This window comes from Apodemus sylvaticus, chromosome 7 (genome assembly GCF_947179515.1).
Source record: "Apodemus sylvaticus chromosome 7, mApoSyl1.1, whole genome shotgun sequence".
Classification (NCBI taxonomy): domain Eukaryota; kingdom Metazoa; phylum Chordata; class Mammalia; order Rodentia; family Muridae; genus Apodemus; species Apodemus sylvaticus.
In genome coordinates, this window is record NC_067478.1 from 106,199,128 (window position 1) to 106,219,845 (window position 20,718).

The following is a 20,718-nucleotide window of genomic DNA, read 5'->3' on the forward strand; positions in this document are numbered from 1 at the left end:
ATTCTCGTGTTCTCTGTAACGTGAACTCAGCTCTTCCATCTGATCTTCCCTAGATGCAAAACTATTTGAAAAATTTTGTTTAGGATAATTTTGCTACAGCCCTTTAAGGAGCTTTTCCAATTTTTCAAAAAAACATTTTAGGTCAGAGGAAAACTTACTGGTGTCAAGCCTCCCCTTTTAGCATGGGTTCTGACAAGCACCTTTATCTGCTGAGCTATTTTGCTAGCATCAAGATTCTTTTTTTTTCTTTATCTTTTTTTTTTTTTGGAAGAAAAACAAATGTGAACAAAGAAAAAGCTGCTAAATTAAAGGAGAAAATGTGCCATTTCTTTCTGAATGCTTTTTGTCAGAAGCCCGAGGCTTCGCTCAGAGCTGTATTATAAGCAAATACATCCCAGCTTTGCTGGGGCAGCTTCCCATGGTCCTCTGCTCTACAGACAACCCAGCAACAGGAGCTGTCTCAAGATAACACCTTATTCCTGTGTGCAGGATATCGCCACAGGGCTGTGACTTCCTGCCTCAAATCAAACACCCAACATTAGATGATCAATTTCCACCTCATCCTTACAGAATGAGTTAGGACAATGTCCTGTCCTCAGCTTTACTTGAGAAAATCTTTAGATTGGAACATATTCCCAAGGAAGGTGTAAGACATGAACGTATGCTTTAAAAACTCAGCTGCCTGAGAAACAGAGAGCAACCTCAGTGGTACTTCCGGCCACACCCTTCAGCCCTTCAATGCCCTCAGCAGCCTGCAGGTACATTTCTACAGACAAGGTTTCCTAGCACTCTGAGCGCCTGTCAGTCACTGTTTATAAGTGACAGACCCGGGGCAGTGGGGCTTGGGAGGAAAACCCCACAGGGCAAGTTCCTCATTTACCCTGAGGTAGTTCATGAGTTCCCGCAAAGCAGGGATCTTATTTTTCTCCAGCACAGTCTTCAGGGAGATGATGATTGGAATAATATTCTCTATGAAATTCCTCTTTTGAACCTGCAGGAACACATACAAAAGCATGTTTTAGATGCACACACATCTGAAGAATAACTTTTCCTTGATCTACTTCTTTAAGTACACCAAATCTAGCAGCTACAGAAGCCCATCTGCTGTTTGACTAGGATACTGGGAAGGAAGAGCTTGCATGGCTTGTCATCAGAATGTAAGCACCACAGCACATGCAGGCCTGCATAGCAGAATGCATATTAACACCCCTTCCATGTTCTCCATTAGAAAAAGGAGTAAGAAATACACTGAAGAACTTGACAAAAAGCTTCAATCTCCACACAACCCTGATGGACCCTAGGTGCTGAGCCACTATGTATCCTTGTTTTCCAAATACAATCTGGTCATGTGACCACCAGAGAGATACATTATAATCTTGTGTGTCAAAAGACAATGATCTATAGTTGGGTAAGTGTGCACATGTATGTGTGTGTATGGGAGTGTTCATGAATGCACACATTCACCTGCCTTTTTATATGTATATATCTCTGTATAAATTTTTGAATGTGTAATGTACTGGGGTGTGATGACCTGAGCCTTATAATCACAGTATTCAGGAGGCCGAGGAAGGAAGAACAAGAGTTCTAGGCCAACCTGAGTCAGACGGTAAGACCTTTAAAAAAAACCAAACAGGCAAATAAACAAACAGTATGTGATTTCAATAATCAGTATCCAAGATATTGTGCAATAAGTCTAAGAATTAAAAATAATTCATTATACTAGTCCACATATGTAAGGTTGTCTTTCTGAAGCTGAAATGTACTCTTGCTCTCTACTTAAAGATAACAGGGTTTGGATAACAAATGAAGAAATACACACGCTAATACACATGCATCTGAAAATACAGGACATTCAGTCACTGCCATTAAATGTGGCCTAAATGCACTCACCAAGTACTGTCAAGAACATTCTCTGTCCTAGACACACGCTAACCTCTGGAGACACAGAAAAGACATCAAGAGTTTTTGTCCTTATACTGCTTCCAAACCAGTGTGTGTTGTGGTAAATGGCTAGAGATGACAAGTGTAGGAGCTGGGGCATTGATAGAGAGGAAGGATTCTGGGAAGACAGGAGGAGGCAAAGGTGTGCACCACAGGAGTCTTTGTGATGTTGCCTTAGATGTGTGGGGCTTAGAATGGGCCGAGGGCAGTTTGTGTGTATGGAGAGTTAGGACTCAGACCAACGGCTCTTAACCCACCAGGGTCACATGTCAGATATCCAGCATATCAGATGTTTACATCACAAGTCAGAACAATAGCAAAATTACGGTTATGAAGTAGCAATGAAGTAATTTTATGGTTGGGAGTCATAATGACATAAGGAACTGTACCAAACCGAACGGTGCTGGCGTTGGGAAGTTTGAGAATACTGACTTGGAAGAACAAGTGTCAAAGGCATGAACAGAACACATCTGAGGAGAAAGGGAAGACATGAGGTGAGGGCAGGCAGTTTCCTTCCCTGAGAATCTGGATTTTAATCCAGCAGGTGACAGAGCACCGCCAAGATAGCTTAGAGTTATAGAACATCTGATACTTTTACCTTTCTTTTTAACAAAATAAACACTTATTTCGTGTATGTATGTGTGCCTAACTTTCTATGTGTGTACCACATGCATACAGGAGTCTGCAGAAATCACAAGTGCACTGGAATCCCTGGAACTCCAGTTAAAGCCACTGTGAGTTTCCATGAGGGTGCAGGGAGCTGAACAGCAGGTGCTCTTAACTGCTGAGCCCCTTTTCCAGCCCCGACTGTTACCAGCTTTAATAGAAAAATTCCAGGAGCAGTCACAAAAGTATTTGATACCACAGATCATCTATAATCCATCCCCTCCTGGAAGTTTCTTGCTGCCCCAGCAGCCATTTTCAGTATATTTTACAGAGAAAAAAAAATGTGTTGAGTAAAGACTTTTCTGGCAAGAGAGAAAACAGAGATAGAAAGGGTGCTGACAGAAAATGTCACAGGCTTAAAGAAACAATCAGCAGAAGGGCAAAAGAGATGGCATGCAAGCAAAACAGACAAGATGTGGATCTTGGTGGATTGGATGTAATCAAAATCCATTTCAGTGGGATCAGAAGACTCCAGGGATCAGGTGAGAACCATAAATCAAATAAGGTACAATTCCACGGAGCCTGCTGAGGGCTGGGGGCCTGGGTTGCTCCAGTCATTGAATTTCTAATGTGACATCTTTGGTCAACCCAAACACATTCCTGGCATGCCAGACTCCTCTTCTGCCTTTGACTGTATCACAAACTATCTAAAAAGGAACTTTCGGGTGCATATACCTTTGGTATATAATTGTTCTATTCCCTGCAACAGGCTGGGAAAAGAAATCAAGCAAGAAGAAATGACTAATTCAGTTCTGACAGTAAATTTGAGATACCCAGGCAAGCAAGTAGACACACACTCATGGGAGGAGCTGTGGGTAGTAGAGCAGAGACTGGGTGCCAGCCCATAATGTGGAGCAGCAGAGGGCACACACCTGTGAGATGATCTTCATCTGGGCCTCCTGCATGACAACATTTGCCAGAGCCACGTCATCTTCTTCCAGGAGGTCCTTGGATGTCTGTGCTCTCATTGCCAATAGTTTGATCTCCTTGGAGCTGAGGATGTCAAAGGTATCTGAGAGCAACTCACTGGCTTCCATGTCCACGGGCAGGATGCCATCTGTGAAGCATGCTGGGGGGAACACAGGACCAGCCTGAGAAACCCTTGGCCCAGAGGGGAAAGAGATTTTACAGAATAGGGAAGTGACAGTCCCGTTACAGGGCTAGAGCTCAAAGAGATATAACTGATGCCAAGACGGACAGAACAGACATGTCTCCTGTACAGACCTGCTGTGCTATCATCGACACAGTATTTTAAGAACACGTTTATCTCAAAGACACCAGACGTACCCAAAATGTTAAGACAGATCTTGGAAGTGACATTGAATCGCTGCTCATCTGTGAAGTGCTCAAGAAGAAACTTGTAGATTCTCATTCGCTTCTCCTTGTTTATCTTTCCTTTTAGTAAAAACAGCGGCTTCCCCCTGGTGCAGAACAGGACAACATTACTGCTTGTGTGGATAGAGGGACAAAGATTCAAATACAGCAGCCTCAAAGTTGTTTGACAAGGATACTGAGAAGCTCAAGTGTCATTATAGGCATTATTTTTTGTCACAGTGCCAAGAATACTAATGACCACTGAAGAAGACATCATGTGAGTGCCGGTGTCCAACCTATGCATGTGACACGGGCAGACTCCGGACCTTACTGAAGCTCTTCCTGAGACATGGTGACCTCCGCCCAGCCACTCCTCACCTCTCTTGCTGGGAAAACTTGTTGTACTGCCCATGCTTCTCATAGCTGTTGAAGTGGAATATGCACTCTATGAAGTGCTGGAAAAACATGGTAGGGTTCCTTTTCAGCAACAAGTGAGCCAGGCAGAACTCTCCAAGGCTGCAAAGGAGAGGCAGAAAAGACTCACTACTCACACTCAGTCTACAGTCACTAAGAATCCTGCTGCTTCACAGAAAAGCACAGAACTTGACATACATCCCAGCACACAGCTCAAGGCAAGTCAAGGATGCTACTTACGTCCCCTGTCCAGGCTCAACGTTTCATTTCAAAGCTAGGGGCTGTATAAATGCCTTTTTTATCAGGTTTTGCTTATTGTTAAGATTTTAAGTATGTGTACACATGTGTGTGTAAGGGGTATGTCTACATGTTACAGATGTGTAGCCTGAGGAGGCCAGAAAAGGGTTTTGAAATCCCTGGAGCTGAAGAACAGAACTGTGTCCCCTGCAAGAACTAGTCTTGCTCTATCAGCTTTTATTTCAATACTCAAATACGGTGTTACTGCCCAGCTATTAGAAAATAGAAAGAAACAACCAACTTCTCCAAAATTCTTTCAAGCAGAGGCCTGGGTCCTCATGGCTAGTGCAAAGATAATGGTTACCTGAAAATGAGCACGTGGCCTTTGTACTCCAACTTCAACTTGTTGCCCACAAAGATGAGCAAAACCCCACTTCAATGCTGAAAGCTTTCCTTGAGAACAGCGAGAACAAGAGCTTTGCTCCTGGGCTAGGAAGCAACTACTCTCCAGAGAATTAGTGACAGCCCCCGAGTTTTGGAATCACCAACAAGTCCTGGGCACTTTCCATGCACCTGTGGCTCCAAAGCTGGAAGTCTTGCAGCTGCATATAACTTTGACAAATACCACCTAGGACCATACAGAAATGAAGGCTGAACTTCTAATGGCTTCCGAGGATCAACTGTCACCTGCAGCCCACATGACCATTTCTGTGTGATCACACTAGGAATGAACGAGCACCAAGACTTGCTAAGGGGCTGCCCAGGCAGGGCAGGGCCTGCTGTGCGACTCAGGTCACAAATGGAGGTTTAATTTCACTGTGTAGCTCAGCCAAGACCCCACCTACCCAGGAGCACTAGCCCGTCGGTGCTGGGGGCAGAGACAAGGTTGACAGTTAAAGTCTTGTACCTGGCTTTAGAGGTACCAGGACATTGCTGGAAACTGTCTTTTCCAAGTTGTATCTCTCAGACTGAGAATTTAACGAGTTTGTATTATGCATATCAATTAAATTTCAGAACAAGGGCGCTTAGAAACTGTGATGCAAAAAAAGCTTAGTTTTTAAAAGTTCTATAGAGAACAATTAGGCACTGCCTAGGAAATAAGGTATCAGGATAACCTTTTCAAAAACTATTTGAAATGTTTTCGAAAAATGGTGCCAAGTACAACCTATTTTTTACAATATATCTTTTGATCATATTATCTATTCACCTTCCCCAACTCCTCCCAGATCCTCCCCACTTCCCTGCTAACCAAACTTCAAGTTCTTTCTCCTGACCCTCTGAAAAGCAAACTAACTTCCCCTCAAAAAAAAAAAAAAAACCCCAAAACACCAAAACCAAAATAAAGAAGCCCACAAAACAAAACATGGAGTTTGTTTTGTATTGGCCAACTATAGAAGCACGGGCCTGCCCTGGAGTACAGTTGATATCCCAGTGACTTTCCACTGAGGCAAACTCATTTTCCCTCTCCTGGCAGGGTGAATTGCAAAGATTCTCAGTAAGGGCTGGGCCTGTTCCCATCTCCCCTTCTCAGTGCTGGAGTCTTGTGCATGTAGCCACAGTCTCTGCGAGCTCATCTGGAAGACACTGTTTCCTTGACGTCAGTCATGACCTCTGGCTCCTCAATCTTTCTCCCTTTCTTTCACATAGTTCCCCGAGTCTTAGAGGTTGGGGCTTTGATGAAGGCCTCCCATTTAGGCCGAAGTATTCCAAAGTCTTTCATTCTCTACTCTATGTTAATTACATCTTCTCTAAGAAGCTTCTCTGGTGAGGCACTGATCTATGGGTAGAGCACTCTGTCATAAAGAGTCATTTCATTCTTAGTTTCCCTTAGCAGAACAACAGGATTAGGAGATCCCCTAGGCCATTACCTAACTGGTCTCAGGCTCTTGGTCACTTTATCAGTATCAGGTATGGGTTCCATTTCGTGCATGGGCCTCAAATTTAGTTTTAAGAAAGTAGTTAAGTACCCCCCCCCCCCACCGTTGTGCCACTGTATCTGAGTCATGGTCCCAGCAGGCAGGTCACTGTAGGCTGCAGGGCTTATCGCTGAGTGACTCTGCCTGCTGTTTTCCTCTGGTAGCAGCATGCAGAGAACCTTAGCACCAAGAATGCGAGTCAGCAGGAGTGAAGATCTAGTTAGGTACCAGTTGCAGTTTTCCATGCTTGTTGACATTACGAAGTGTCCTCAGCAATAGGGTCTTCCCATTAGGATGTGAAGACCAACCGACCGAATTGGCAATCGTCTATGAAATTTGAGGAAGCCCATGGGAGGCCTTTAGCCAAGGACTCCATGAGTTGTAACCCATTCTTGGAACCGGGGGTTTCGGTTTTGGTACTGTTTCCCCCCTAAAATGGTGACTTAATTTAAATTCCTTTCATATATGAATACGTTTTAGGAAGCTTGTATAGTAGTAGGCTTCTGTATAGCTTTTCAGAGGGCTATTAGTGTTAGCTGTCCCTTCCCATATTCCTTCCTTTATCCCATTCTCCCGTTCCCCTCCCCAGTTAATCCTTTTATTCTAATTTCCCTGTCATCTCTCCACAATACTATACTCTATTTTGCCCCTTTCCTGGGAGATCCCCTTGCCCTGCTCCCCTGCCATTCTTTACTAGGTAGCTAACCTCTGTAGTTATTCAGCTGGTAGCCCAGATAGGGAAAGCTTAAAAGCTAATAGCCATGTGTAAGAGCTAGCATGATATATATATATATATATATATATATATATATATATATATATATGTATGTATGTATGTATGTATGTTTTGGTCTGGGTTGCCTCACTCAGGATGACTGTTTCTAGTTCCACCCACCTACCTGCCAACTTATAATTTTATTTTTCTCAACAGCTGAGTAATATTCCATTGTGTAAATGTACCACCTCAGTTTCATTACTGATTCACCAGTTGATGGACAGCTTGGGTGCAGTAAGACACAGAGTTCTTTGGGCGTATGCCTCATGATGGTACAGGAGGATTTTGAGGTACAATTCTCAAGGTCAGTCTGCAGTTCTATCAGCAATGAGTAAGTGTTCCCCTTTCCACACACAGCTCACCAGCATGAGCTGTCATTTGTTTGAGTTTGGCCATTCTGACTCAGGTAAGATGAAATTGCCAAAGTAGTTTTAATTTGCATCTTTCCGATGGCTAAGAATATTGAATATTGAATATTTAAGTGTTTCTTAGCTATTTGTGCTTTATCCTTTGAGAACTCTTTGATTAGTTCTATTGCCTGCTTTAAACTTGAGATGTTTACTGGTTTTTTTTTTTTTTTTTTTTTTGGTTCTTTGTATATTCTAGACACTATCAGATGTATAAATTGTAAAGTCGCCCTCCCACCCTGTTCTTTAGGCTATCATTTTGCTTGAGTGACGGTATCCTTTGTCATAAACTATCTATGTATCTATTCATCCATCCACCCACCCATCCACTCACCCATCTATCCACCCATCCACCCATCAACCCATCCACCCATCCATCCATCCATCCATCCATCCATCCATCCATCCATCCATCCATCCATCCATCCAACCATCCATCCATCCAATGTGTATGAGTGCTCTGTCTTCATATATACCAGAAGAGGGAAGGAGACCTTCCATCACAGATGGTTATGAGCCACCATGTATGCGGGTGCTAAGCATGGTGTTGGGATTACTTCTATTTCCCTAGGGATCATGGATCTGTTTAAACTATTTTATCTTGATTTAGGCCATATATCAAAAAATTGATCCACTTCTTTTATGTTTTCAAGAGGTGGAACAAAGATTGTTAAAATACATACTTATGATTCTCTGGATTTTCTCAGTGTCCACGTAATATTTCCCCTTTAATCTTTAATTTTATTAATGACTGTCTTCTGATTAATTTGGCGGTGTCCCATTGGCTTGGGTATATTGTGTTGTAATCTTCATTCAATTCTAAGAGTTTGTAATTTCCTTCTTTATTTCTTGGCTCAGTTTTCAGTCAGCAGTAAGTTTTTAGTTTTCTTGAGTTTATATATTTTCTGCTATTTCTGTTGTTGATATCAAGTTTTAGTCCATAGTTGTCAGGTAGGATGTGGGTGTTATCTTACTTTTCTTGTATCTGTTGAGACTTGCTCTTTAGAGAAAGTTCCATGAGGGGCTAAAGAAAGGGTAAGTATATTATCTAGTGTTTCAGGGACATGTCCTGTCAATATCTGCCAGGTTCCTTTGATTTGTAATGTTATTTAACGCTAGTGCATCTCTGTCTAGTTTTTATCTGGATGACCCATGGAGAGTGTTGGGTTATCCTATCACTGTATTAGGGTCACTATGTGATTTTAGTTGTATGCAGTAGTGTTTCTTTTATGAATTGGTGTGCAAATGTTTAGAACTGCAATGTCCTCTCAGTGGGTTTTTCCTTTAGTGAGTATGTAGTGTCCTTCCTTATCTCTTCTGACTAGTTTTGGTTAGAAATCTATTTTCTGTCAGATATTAAAGTAGCTATGCTTGTTTGCTTCTTAGGTCCATTTACTTGTAATAGCCTTTTCCACCTTTTTAGCTTGGGATGATGTGTGTTCTTGTTGGTGAAGTATGTTTCTTGGATGCAGCAGAAAGAAGGATACTACTGTCTTCTAATTCAATCTATTATTCTGTGTCTTTGTAGTTGGGAAACTAAGACCATTAACAGAGTTGCTAACGAACAATGTTTCTGACTCCTATGTTGTTGTGGTGAGTTACCCCTACCCCCACGATTTACTGTTTTGGGATTATTTATTTACATGTCCTCTTGGGTGTAGTTAACTTCTCTTCAAACTGAAGTTTTCCTTCTTGTGTCTTCTATACACTCAACTGGTGGACAGAAATTGCTTAAATTTGTTTTTATTGTGGAGTGTTTTTTCTTTCCCTGTTGATTGTGATTAATAATTTTGCTGGGTTTGGTAGTCTGGGCTTGCATCTGTGGTTTCTCAGTTTTTAGAACATAGACCTAGGCCCTTCTGGCTTTCAATTTCCATTGAAAAGGCAGGGGTTATTCTAATAGTCCTGTCTTTGTATACACCTTGGCTGTTTCCCTTGAGCTTGTAGTGTTTACTGTCATTTCTCTGTTCTATATATTTAGCATCCTATTATGTGTTGTGGGGAATTTCTTTTCTGGTCCAGTCTACTTGGTGTTCTGTATGGTTCTTGTACCCTGACAGGCACTTCCTTCTTTAGGTTGGGGAAATTTTCTTCTCTAATTTTGTTGAAAATACTGTGTGCCTTTGACCTGAGTTTCTTTGTTTTCCTTTATTATTCATAGACTTGGTCTTTTTAGAATGTTCTAGACCTGAATGTTTTGTGCTTGGATTTCTCTCCCCTGCCTCCCAGATACATTTTCTTTGACTAAGCTATCCATTTCGTCATCTTGTCTTCAAGACCTGAAATTCTTTCTTCCAAGACGTTCAATCTGTTGGTGAGGCTTACCTCTGAGGTTTTTGTTTGACATCTTGAGGCTTCCATTTCCAGTTTTATTTCACTTTGGGTTTTCTTTAGTGACTATTTCTTTATTAAATTCTATTTCCAGGTCTTGAATAGTTTTCACTATTTCATTAACTGTATATGCTTTCATGGTCTTCATTAAGGCATTTATTCGTGTCCTCTTTAAGGTCCTAGAACACATGCATAATTACTATTTTGAAGTACTTGTCTTGTGTTTTAGTTAAATTGCTTTTCTCAGGGCTTATTACAAATAGGGTTGCTGGCTTCTGGAGGAGGCAAACTGTCTTGGCTGCTCAGGCTTGTGATTCTGCCCCGGCATCTAGAGTAAGAATGACTGAACTGTTTGTTGCATAGCTATCTGGCTTTGTCTCTGTTGGGTGGATGTTCTGTTCTTTTGTTGCTGGTAACCACTCTGTGTCCTAGGTAAGAGACCCTGGTAGAGTATTTCTGCAGGTTGGCAGGTGTCATGAAAGAATGGAAATGGGCCAGAAGAGAGGGCTGAAATGAGCTGTGGGAAGAATTAGAGGGACTCTGGTTCTGTCTAGGATAACTTTCTCATATGGAATTAAACATACAACTTTATATAACAGAAGAAAGTTCCTGAGGAATTTCACTGAAGGTCTGCTTTAAAAGCCTGTCACCTCTGAGTTCTCAATGCACTCTCTTTTTGTTGAGACAGAGTCTCAAGTAGCCCATGTTCACCGCGACCTTGATAAACAGTTGAACTCCTGATCCTATTTCCACTTTCTGAGTGCTGGGATTAGAGTGTGAGCCACTATGCCTGGCTCCGTGTATTCTTTACAGACTGTTTTGTCTAGAAATCTGCATTTGAAAGGCAAAGGTCACACGTCAGATGGAGTTTGCTAAACCATCTGTGACCAGAATGGGGAAAGCCATTAAATGGAGAACAAATCTCCCAAGAAGAATTAATTTGCCCTCTGTGGTTTTTTGCTTTTTTATGGCCAGCCTACTAGAGCAGTGTTCTCATGTCTACCAGAACTTTCCCCTCAGATCTGAATTCAAATTATGAATTTGTTAATTCATCAGTAAGAAGAAAGGCTGCTTTAATCTGATCTCAGGAAAAATGATGGTCTTCTTGGGGTTCAGGATTGGAATGCAGATAGGCAGAGGTAACTGAGGCTAGTTACTACTAGGCACATATATGTAACTGTCACATACAGTCTGAATATTCACATAAAGCCTGCAAGTGAACACTGCACGTGCAGGGAAAAAGCTGACACGAAGCCTTCCTTCCATTATAAGCTGAAATGAGTTAGTGCACAGTGTTCACTAAGACAGCACACTTCAGTCTTGACTGAATCTAACTTTTTTGTTTGCTGAAAAGTTAAAAGGAACTTAGATTTAGACTCAGGGAAGGTGAAGGCAGGGCATGGGGGAGGTGGCAACTGGGCACAGCGGCAGACACGCGGCTGGCCTGTGGCACACCTCTACCGTTCACCAGTATTCTGTTAGTTTGGTATTTTTCTCTCAGTCTCAAATCCTGACTCAGATGTTCAATGCTCACACATAGGCACCCAACTGTCACCCACACCTGCCGTTTCCCCCACTTCTTTACCCACAGTGCCCCATGTTTGTATTTCATGCCACCTCTCTGTGCACACACCATGGACTATGTCACTGCACCAAATCTAAGCGCTTCCCTGTGCACACCTCGCCTACCGTCCCGCTGTCTGGACGACCCCATCCCATTCCATTGGTTCTGCAGATTCACTGAGCTCTACAGAATGGAGTTTCCTTGTTTCCCAAGCCAAGATACCTATGGTTTTCCTTCCTTTTCTTTCTCAGCTATATTTTGTTTGGACTTACTTTTGCAGCAATTGCCTATTAAACAGTCTGCTTATTACTTGGCTATCATTGTGACTACTAATCTACAAGGCCACCACCTAGTGGACAGAGAAGAAAATATTACACAAATTTTAGCCTCAAAACTTGGTTTTCTATGAACCTGTTAAAGATGTGCTGGGATGCAGGCTGGGGTAGAGCACATACAGAACATGTGCGAGGCGAGGCCCTGGGCTTCAGTGTCCAGCCCTCATTTTCCTCATGCCAGAATCTTTAGGAAATCCAACTGCACCAGAAAAGATATTCTGGTATAGAATATCTTTTGGTATATCTGGCATAGACAACTTTTGGTAAATTCTGATTTGGCAGAAACACATGGAGAAATGAATCCATAATATAAGCTGACCATTGGCCTAGCATATGTAGACATCAGCTTTTCTGACAGAAGAAACCCCTGTCCACTTTTAAACTATGGTTTAAACCCAAACTGTAGATAATACTGAAAGATTTAGGGGCTGGTGAGATGGCTAAAGGGCCTCCCAGCAAACTAAGGCCGAGATTAAGACTGGGAGCCAGGGTGAAAGGAGACAAGTAACTCCTGAAAGTTGTCCTCCACCCTCCACATGCGTGGTGCACGCCCAACACAGATGGGTAAGAAGGAAATAAGATACAATAAAACCTTTAGTGACAATATCAAGGTCCTAAATGTGTTAACTGTTTCACCAGAGTACAGTATCTCTTTATCTGACCGAATTTCCTTTTGACCCATATGCCCTGAGAACTGGATTCACACCTTCTGTGTAAACACTATGCACACTGAGTAATGCTCTTCTTTAAATATATTCCTTTATATTCTGACTTGGCAGAAACACATAAAGAAACTAATCTATATAAGATATAACTAAACTAATATATATATAAGATATATATTCTTATATATCCTTTTCAACTTTTTAAAGTGTATTATTTTCAATCATATATCAATCACTGTACATATTTATGGGGTACCATGTAATATTTCAACATGTGGGTAGACTGTGAATGTTTAAACTGGGTTAAACTTATCTATTGCCTCTTTTAAAGGTGCTTGTATGGGAGCTGATAAAAAATAAGAGAGAAGACAGAAGTACAGGTTAGACCGTGCCACATCCTAGGTTCATCACCTGAAAGCATTCTGAGCACTTCTGCCAGGCCTGGCCTGCAGACCGTGAGGACTGCTGGCCACAAGGGGCCTGCCTATGGGAGCACATTAAAGTTACACAGGACCCGCGGATCTCATCCTTTCCCCCACTACACAAAGTAGAAGCTGGTGGCCCCAGCTTTTTTGCTTCTGGCCTTAGACGGTATTAATTAGAAGGTTAATTCTCTGCTACTTTGTTATGTGAAATGTTCCTCCTTTCAAAATTACACCAAAAGAACTTAACAGAAATTCTTCTACCGAAAGCAGACTAAATTATTGGTGACCAAATTTAGAAGCAGAGGGAGCCATTGTCCTGAGCTATTTATAGCTAATGAACTCTGTGGAGACCTTCCGCCTGCTGTGGAGGCTTCTGTGTGGCACCGAGCATCCTGTTTTCTAAATGAAGATTTGCTTTAAAAATAATTATTCATAGAGTATAATCTGGAATAGCAGATCCCATCAGAGCATTTTCAAACCCCTTGAAAATAAGTCTTTAATAGAAGGATAAGAATTACAAAATGGCAAAGTAACACTTCTCCCTTCCAATTCTCAAGAAACAGCCCTTTGCAATGCGCACACTGCATTTCTCACTGTGCATCCACTCTTGCTTCCTAGACTCTCTTCCTTAACATTTCTGAGCTGAAAAGAAAGTTGAATCTCTTTGTCAAAATTAACCTTTGTTTGATCTAGCAATGACGAGGAGAGTCATGACTCTGTGCCTTCCCATAGTACACACTTTAACTGACAAGGCACAGCGCTCATTACTACTTCCTAATGAGGACACAGGGCTAGCGCACAGTAGAGTTAATGCTGAGCTTATTAAGTTATCAGCCTGCTTGGTTTTGGTTTGTTTTTCTCCCAAAACATACATATCTAAGATCTGTTCTATTATTTAGTATTTTAAGGTTTTCTGGTAATTATTAGAAGCTTACCAAATCCCAAACAACTGTAGACTACACTGAAAGGAAAGAGAGTGCATACCAGAGATTAGGTAGGTTGTGCTGTTTGACAAGATTACCTGGCAATGTCTGGGTGTGAGTCCACCAGAGTGCTGACAAATCGGAAGAACAGAGAGCCCTTCCACTTCACATATTCCTCCTGCACAAGGAGAAGAACAGCATACTTCAGGATGGACTCACCAGGTAAGCACTAGACACACCAAGCTGCAGACATTTGCTGGCTTTCCTTTCTAAAACACCCCACCTGCTGGCTACTGCTCCATCTGGGACTGGAGTTTGGTTAGACTGTATCTACTTCCTAACAGTCCTGAAAGCACATAGAGGAATATTTGGGCAAAAACTTATCCAATCTACATTATCAGGAAAATTACACACAGAATATGGCTTTAATGGGTAGATTCGCTGGTGCCTTTGTAAGGTATGTAATACATGACGAGATGACCTTATGAATCTGTAGGATGGATATATAAGTTAGTGAATGCCTTCTTTTTAAAATAGTCAAATCTTTTTTCTTGTTACAGGCTCTCTACAAGCTCTGAATGTACACAGATACCAAATGCTCTATCTGGCTTTGCAGCTCCAGATGGTTAACAGACTGAAAACAGACAGAATGCTCACTGAACTCTTGCAGCAATGCTGGTAGACAGTGTGTTCCTAACATGATCTATCCTGTAAAAAGGCATTAGGACTGACACACACGGATGAGGTCAAGAGCAGTGGGGCCTGGATTGCAGTTACCTGTACCCAGGCACTTCCCTCTGCAGATCTGTTGACACAGAACTGCACTACTTCACAAGACTGCTGTGCAAATATGCCAGTGAGCACTGAATGTTAAACCAGAAATAGGAATAATCGTCTTTGAATTCTACAACAAAGCAAGCACATTTCCCACTGTTAACTAAATAGTTCCTTAAGCCAGCAATGGTACAGCAGAAAAGGAGAGTTCTGACTCCTGCACATACCTGTAGGAGGTTGGTAAGCAAGATGAGTGTCTGCTTCCGGATGAACGGGTCTGAATCCTTCAGGCAGATGGAAATATTGGGAATGTAATTGTCCACCATGACAGTGTACCGGATACAAAGATCACACATCACAATGATGACATTGTTGCGGACAGCCACATCCTCACTCACTTCAAGTTCTCGCACAAGGGCTGGGATGCTTTTCTTTGCAAGGTCTTCATGCTGTAAACAGAGTTTACCTATCAAAGAAGAGAGAAAGATGTCTAGATTACATCCTATACGTTTTACATAAAGTAAATTTATGCCCCAAATCACAAACAAACGAGAAATCGTAGGAAGTTAAAAACAGCATTAGAATAAACTCTATCACATACCTTTGCAGCAATAAAATCATCCACTTAAAGTCACTCTTTTTATAGCTACCTAGTACCCACAAAATGGTCAGTACAACCTAACACATTTCACTTTTGATTATATACATACTCTAACTAGCCTTACTGCATTAGAAATGCAAGCTAGACATGCAGGAGTGAATGCCATCTCACTTATTCCTTATTCAGCTAGAAGAATGATATTCATGTATGTGTTTGCCTTCTGGTTTGGGGAAGGTTTCACTCTTGGGATGTTTTGTAAAAATACTTGGGAGTATTTTTAAAATAACCAACATCACAAAACCAAACAAACAAAAGTCAAAAAGCTCCCAAACTAAACCACAGCAACCATAAAGGCCACCATTCAAAACTGCACCTTTTACAAAATATACAATCACTTTAAAGATGGGATATTCAAACCACAGCCAGAGGTCAGAGGTTTCATGATGAACTATTTGAGCTGGTGGGAAATGTGCTTACTGCAGATCTTTGAGTTCTGGAAAATATTAAACATTTTCCTTCTATAAACCGAAACGTTCCATTCCTGAAACTCCGTGTACTGTCTAGGTTAGAGTTCTTTGTTCTGTGTGCACGGACTCACATGTATACTCAAGTATCAGTGGAGGACAGGAGACAAGCTCAAGTGCTCGTCAGCACCATCCATCTATACTCTGAGAGGGGGCTTTTCACTGGCCCCAAGTTCACCAAGTTGGCGAGGCTGCAGGCCAGTGAGCCTCAGGGGTTTTGAGGCTCTGTCTCAGCCTGGCTCACTTCCTGTCCACTGCTACCAGGCTTTCTGTCAGTCTGCATCTTTAGCTGACTGGGATTATAGGCATGTACCAGTGCAGCTGGCATTCTGAATTCTTACTTGTGTGGCTGGTACCTGCAGGGACCACAGGGCATCGGATCTCCTAAAACTGGAGTTCTAGCAGTTGGAAATTGAACTGGGGTCCTCTGAAAAGTAGCTAGTGTTCTTAACTCCTCAGCCATCTCTCCAACCTCTGAAGTACACTTCTTGATAGATTTATTGAGTCATACTGTAAATATTAAAAAAAAAAATACAGAAACAATGCTACAAAAAAAAAATCTCCCTGTATATTATAATGGTTTATGGATAGAGAATGCCCCACTTAGGCTTATGTGATTGAATAGCTAGTTCCTAGTTGATGACTGTTTTGTGAGGTCAGGTTAGAGGCAGGAGACATGGGTCAGTGGTGGAGGGATTCTGAGGATCCTACCTCAGCCTGGCTCATTTCCCATCTACTGCTAGCACGCTTTCACTCTATAAACTAGACTGGAGCACCCTCTGTAGCGTGCACCAAAATGAACCCCTCTTCCTTAAAGTTGCCTCTCAGGTGTTTCATCACAGCAACAAGAGAAACAATCACCACATAAGTGGCAGTCTCAAGGGCTCTTACTGTGAGCAGGCAGTGAGATCCGCAGAGGTGGGCCCTCACACCAGAGTCAACTGTGAAGTCATAACAGCTAGAGCAGGCTTAGCCTCAGCAGCACAGAGCACAGTACTCAGAACACGCATGCGCTTCACAGACTCTGGAGGCATTTCCCCGTGTGTTACCCTTACCTAAAGTGATGATGGCATGTGCTCTAATCACAGAAGACATGGCAGAGCTTCTGGCCTGGAAAAGAGGCTGACTGAGGAGGGCCTCTGTGGTCCCTTGAGATGATGGTACTGCAGGGGAGAAAGAGGAAAGGGCGCATTAATGAGATAGTTAACTGAGCCTCAGGACAGAACGGTGCGGAAGATGACTTCAAGGGCCTTACAGTGATCATCCGCATGGGCAGAAGAAGCCAGAATAGACTGGATTAGAAGGAAGACTCGCTTCTCTACTATGGCTGGACATAACTGGGCTATATCTCCTAGGGTAAAGATACATTTCACCTGCAAAGAGAATGGATTTTGCAATAAAAACAAGGCAAAAAGTAAGTAAATACTAGCTAGAGTAACATGTCAAAAGAACAGTATTTTGTTTCACAAATTACAAAAAACATGACTTTTGCTAGTAATAAAAATCTGCTGCTTAATAAAGTCATTCCAAATTAGGGTAACAAATATTTTGTCACTTAAACCCAGAAATTTCTGTGATTAACTGGGGCTTCTACTGATAATCGAGTTATGATGGAGGGTATCATCCCTTCTTATTCATGCATATAATAAATGTTTAAAGACAATAAGGGCACCATGTGAAAGCTATGCGTTTCATGCTAAAAGGGTGCTGAGTATTGCACCCTTAGTGGGTGTTTATTTCTAGAGTAGCCCCAGTGAATACCTGTGAGCCTACTGTTTGATTTTCCTAGTGGTGAAATCCACACTGAAAGAGCACACGAGGGCTCGGAGTCTAGCTCATGGTAGAAATCACTGGCCTAGCATGCTCAAGGAAGGCCCTGTTTGTTTGATTCCTAGCACTAACTAAATTTGTTATTAGAAGCACATGAACTCACTCTAATTCCCAACTGTCCTCCACACTAGTTTACTATTTAAACTCCTACACAGAAAACACGGAAGTCCTTCTTCCACAGAGCCAGCTCCCACTCTTCATGGTTTCTAATGACACCAGTTTAATAAATAATACTGTTTTTCTTTACCCTGAAGATGGATAAGAATTATTAAAAAGTCAAATGTCAGGCAAAGGCTTATTTTAGATCTTGGAGCAGGAATGCATGCCTACAATCTCATCTACTAAGGAAGGGGTACAATAGGGGGAGGATCATCTGGGCCTAGAGGTTAGAGGTCAGCCAGCCCTAACAACACAGCAAGATCTTGACTCAAATAAACAAAACAAAACAAAAAACAAAATACTCCTTAACCTTGCAGTAAGAAAGCCAGTAGCACATGTCTCGATCATGGAGTATGGTGTTTTTTCTAGTTGCTGTGGTTCTGCTCTGTTTTTTATAATACTGGTATGGGTGGTGGTGACTGATACTTAAAAAGCTGAGCCCTCTACTGTCTATTGCACAGAGTGGCCTTCCCTTACAACTCTACAATCACTAACAACTACAGGAGCTGAGCTGGCAGAGCAGGACCTGACAAAGAGCAGCAGCTCTACTCATTTAAATAGAAGAGAAACCCAGCCAGGTTTGGTTAATGGTGATTCATATGGCTTATTTCCTCTATTGGACAATGTCTGATGCCAGAGTCAGAATTTCTGTTAAAAGACCTGGTAATGGACTCCTAAGTTCAAAGGGGTCTCTTACTGTATGGGCATCCATTCAGATAACTGGCTTAGCCAAGGGCATCTGTGTCCTCACTGGTCAAATCTCCCCTTTTATTTTGCACATTACAAAAGCTCAGCTCCGGGGGCTGGAGAGATGGCTCAGCGGTTAAGAGCACTGACTGCTTTTCCAGAGGTCCTGAGTCCAAATCCCGGCAACCACATGGTGGCTCACAACCATCTGTAATGGGATTGGATGCCCTCTTCTGGTGTGTCTGAAAACAGCAACAATGTACTCACATACATAAAATAAATAAATAATAAATCTTTAAAAAAAAAAAAAAATGCTCAGCTCTACCCCCCCCCCCCCCCAGGGTAAGACTTGTTATAACTATTTTAAAAGTCAAAAAGACATACAGGAGCTGGGGGGATGGTTCAATGATTAAAAGCACTTATCTGCTCTTGCAGGGGACTGTTATAGGATATTTGATCAAACTGTGAACCCCGAGATTGTGTTGTTTACTGGAAAAACCTGTTTCTAGTTGTGATATGGCTCAGCCCTTAGCACACAACTTCAATCCTTCAGGCTGGAATACAGACATGCCCTTTGTACACATCTTTAATCATAAACACTGAAGGAAAAATTAGAGTAAAATTGTAGAAGCAAGTACCTATGTTTGAAAGTGATGTCTAATTGAAACGAATCAGAGAAAGCTTTGACAGAATAGAAGGGCCTCTTAAGAGAGCTCAGAGAGAAAATAGGAGAGGGGACAGAGTGGCCTTCCCTTACAACTTTTACCAGGACAGTTGTACAGAGACAGAATGCAGAGAGAGAGAGAGAGAGAGAGAGAGAGAGAGGAGAGAGGGAGTGGGAGAGAGAGAGGGAGTGGGAGAGGAAGAGAGAGAGGGAGTGGGAGAGGGAGGAGAGGGAGGGAGGGAGAGGGAGGGAGGGAGAGAGAGAGAGAGGGAGGGAGGGAGGGAGGGAGGGAGGGAGGGAGGGAGGGAGGGAGAGAGAGAGAGAGAGAGAGAGAGAGAGAGAGAGAGAGAGAGAGAGAGAGAACAAGCTAGATAGAAGTGAAGACAGAATGAGAGGAGCTAGGAGATTGGAACACATTGCCAAAGTTAGTATGAGGCCAAGCAAAGCAAAAAAGTCAGAGGCTGAGAAAGAAGCCATATTGAACCAGTCAGCTTGGAGAAAGAAGACTTTTGAGCCAGAACAGCTGAGCTGAACCAGCCAGCCAGAGTTCAATAAGAACAAGAAAGGGTAAGCTTATTCGGCAGCAAGTCTCAGAGGCTAAAATCATTCTAGATCAGATTGTACAGAGGCTAGAAGCATCCAGGACTAGGCCTAGGTTAGCAGACAAAGGCAGGAAGCCTTGGAGATGACAATTACTCCAGGAGAATAAAAGGTACTTTTACAGGGCACCAGAATCCATACCACAGTTTACAAACACCTGTGACTCCAGGTCCACAGATTCTAATGCTCTCTTCTGGTTTCTACAGGTATCTGCATTCACATGCATGTACCCTCTGCAAACCTCTAACAATGACAACAGCAACAACAACAATAAAATAAATCAAAGCATCTAAAAAGTAAGGTATGAAAGGCCCTTTCCTGTCAATAGTATACCCCTGCTATAAAAAGATTATGAAAAGGCAGCTGCTTACCACCAGTTCTTCATTCATGTTCCCTGTGCCGTCTTCCTTCAGAAGGATATTAGAGAGGTGTTGCTCACAGGTGGAGAGCACATCCCCACACGCCTGCTTCAGCAGTTCCTGCAAGTCACAGGTCAGCTCTGAAGGGTCTCATCTGTCTCCGATGACTCACCACATCTACCTCTCAGAACCTCCAGGCCCTTGGAAGTCATGGAAGACCCCAGCTGCCATACTGAGGACTTCCACCTTCTCCCACTGTCCCACACCACAGCACTTATAGCCATCTGGCAAACTTGAATTAGCTAAGTCAAATGTTGAAAGAGCATTGTGCATATCAGCTTTCTTCTCATACTTGCTCTAGAAAGTACAAATCACCTTCGACAGCAGTGTTCCTCCAACACTAGAGGAAAAATTATAATGGTAGCACACATGAGTAGAGAATTAGCTTTAAGGCCAGGCGGTGGTGGCGCACGCCTGTAATCCCAGCACTCTGGGAGGCAGAGGCAGGCGGATTTCTGAGTTCGAGGCCAGCCTGGTCTACAGAGTGAGCTCCAGGACAGCCAGGGCTATACAGAGAAACCCTGTCTCAAAAAAAAAAAAAAAAAAA

The 20,718-nt window shown here is 42.4% G+C and overlaps 1 protein-coding gene across 1 annotated transcript in view; it reads right to left on the reverse strand.

The window, feature by feature from the left end:
• Ncapd3 (non-SMC condensin II complex subunit D3) overlaps positions 1–20,718 on the reverse strand; it is a 67,460-nt gene that overhangs the window by 8,551 nt on the left and 38,191 nt on the right. The window contains exons 21-29 of the mRNA XM_052188778.1: positions 20,124–20,231; positions 17,068–17,185; positions 16,868–16,975; positions 14,915–15,153; positions 14,012–14,091; positions 4,300–4,437; positions 3,895–4,028; positions 3,480–3,676; positions 881–991 (exon numbers count right to left, since the gene is read on the reverse strand). Coding sequence (XP_052044738.1) covers positions 881–991; positions 3,480–3,676; positions 3,895–4,028; positions 4,300–4,437; positions 14,012–14,091; positions 14,915–15,153; positions 16,868–16,975; positions 17,068–17,185; positions 20,124–20,231 — 1,233 coding nt within the window. The remainder of the gene's footprint in view (positions 1–880; positions 992–3,479; positions 3,677–3,894; positions 4,029–4,299; positions 4,438–14,011; positions 14,092–14,914; positions 15,154–16,867; positions 16,976–17,067; positions 17,186–20,123; positions 20,232–20,718) is intronic.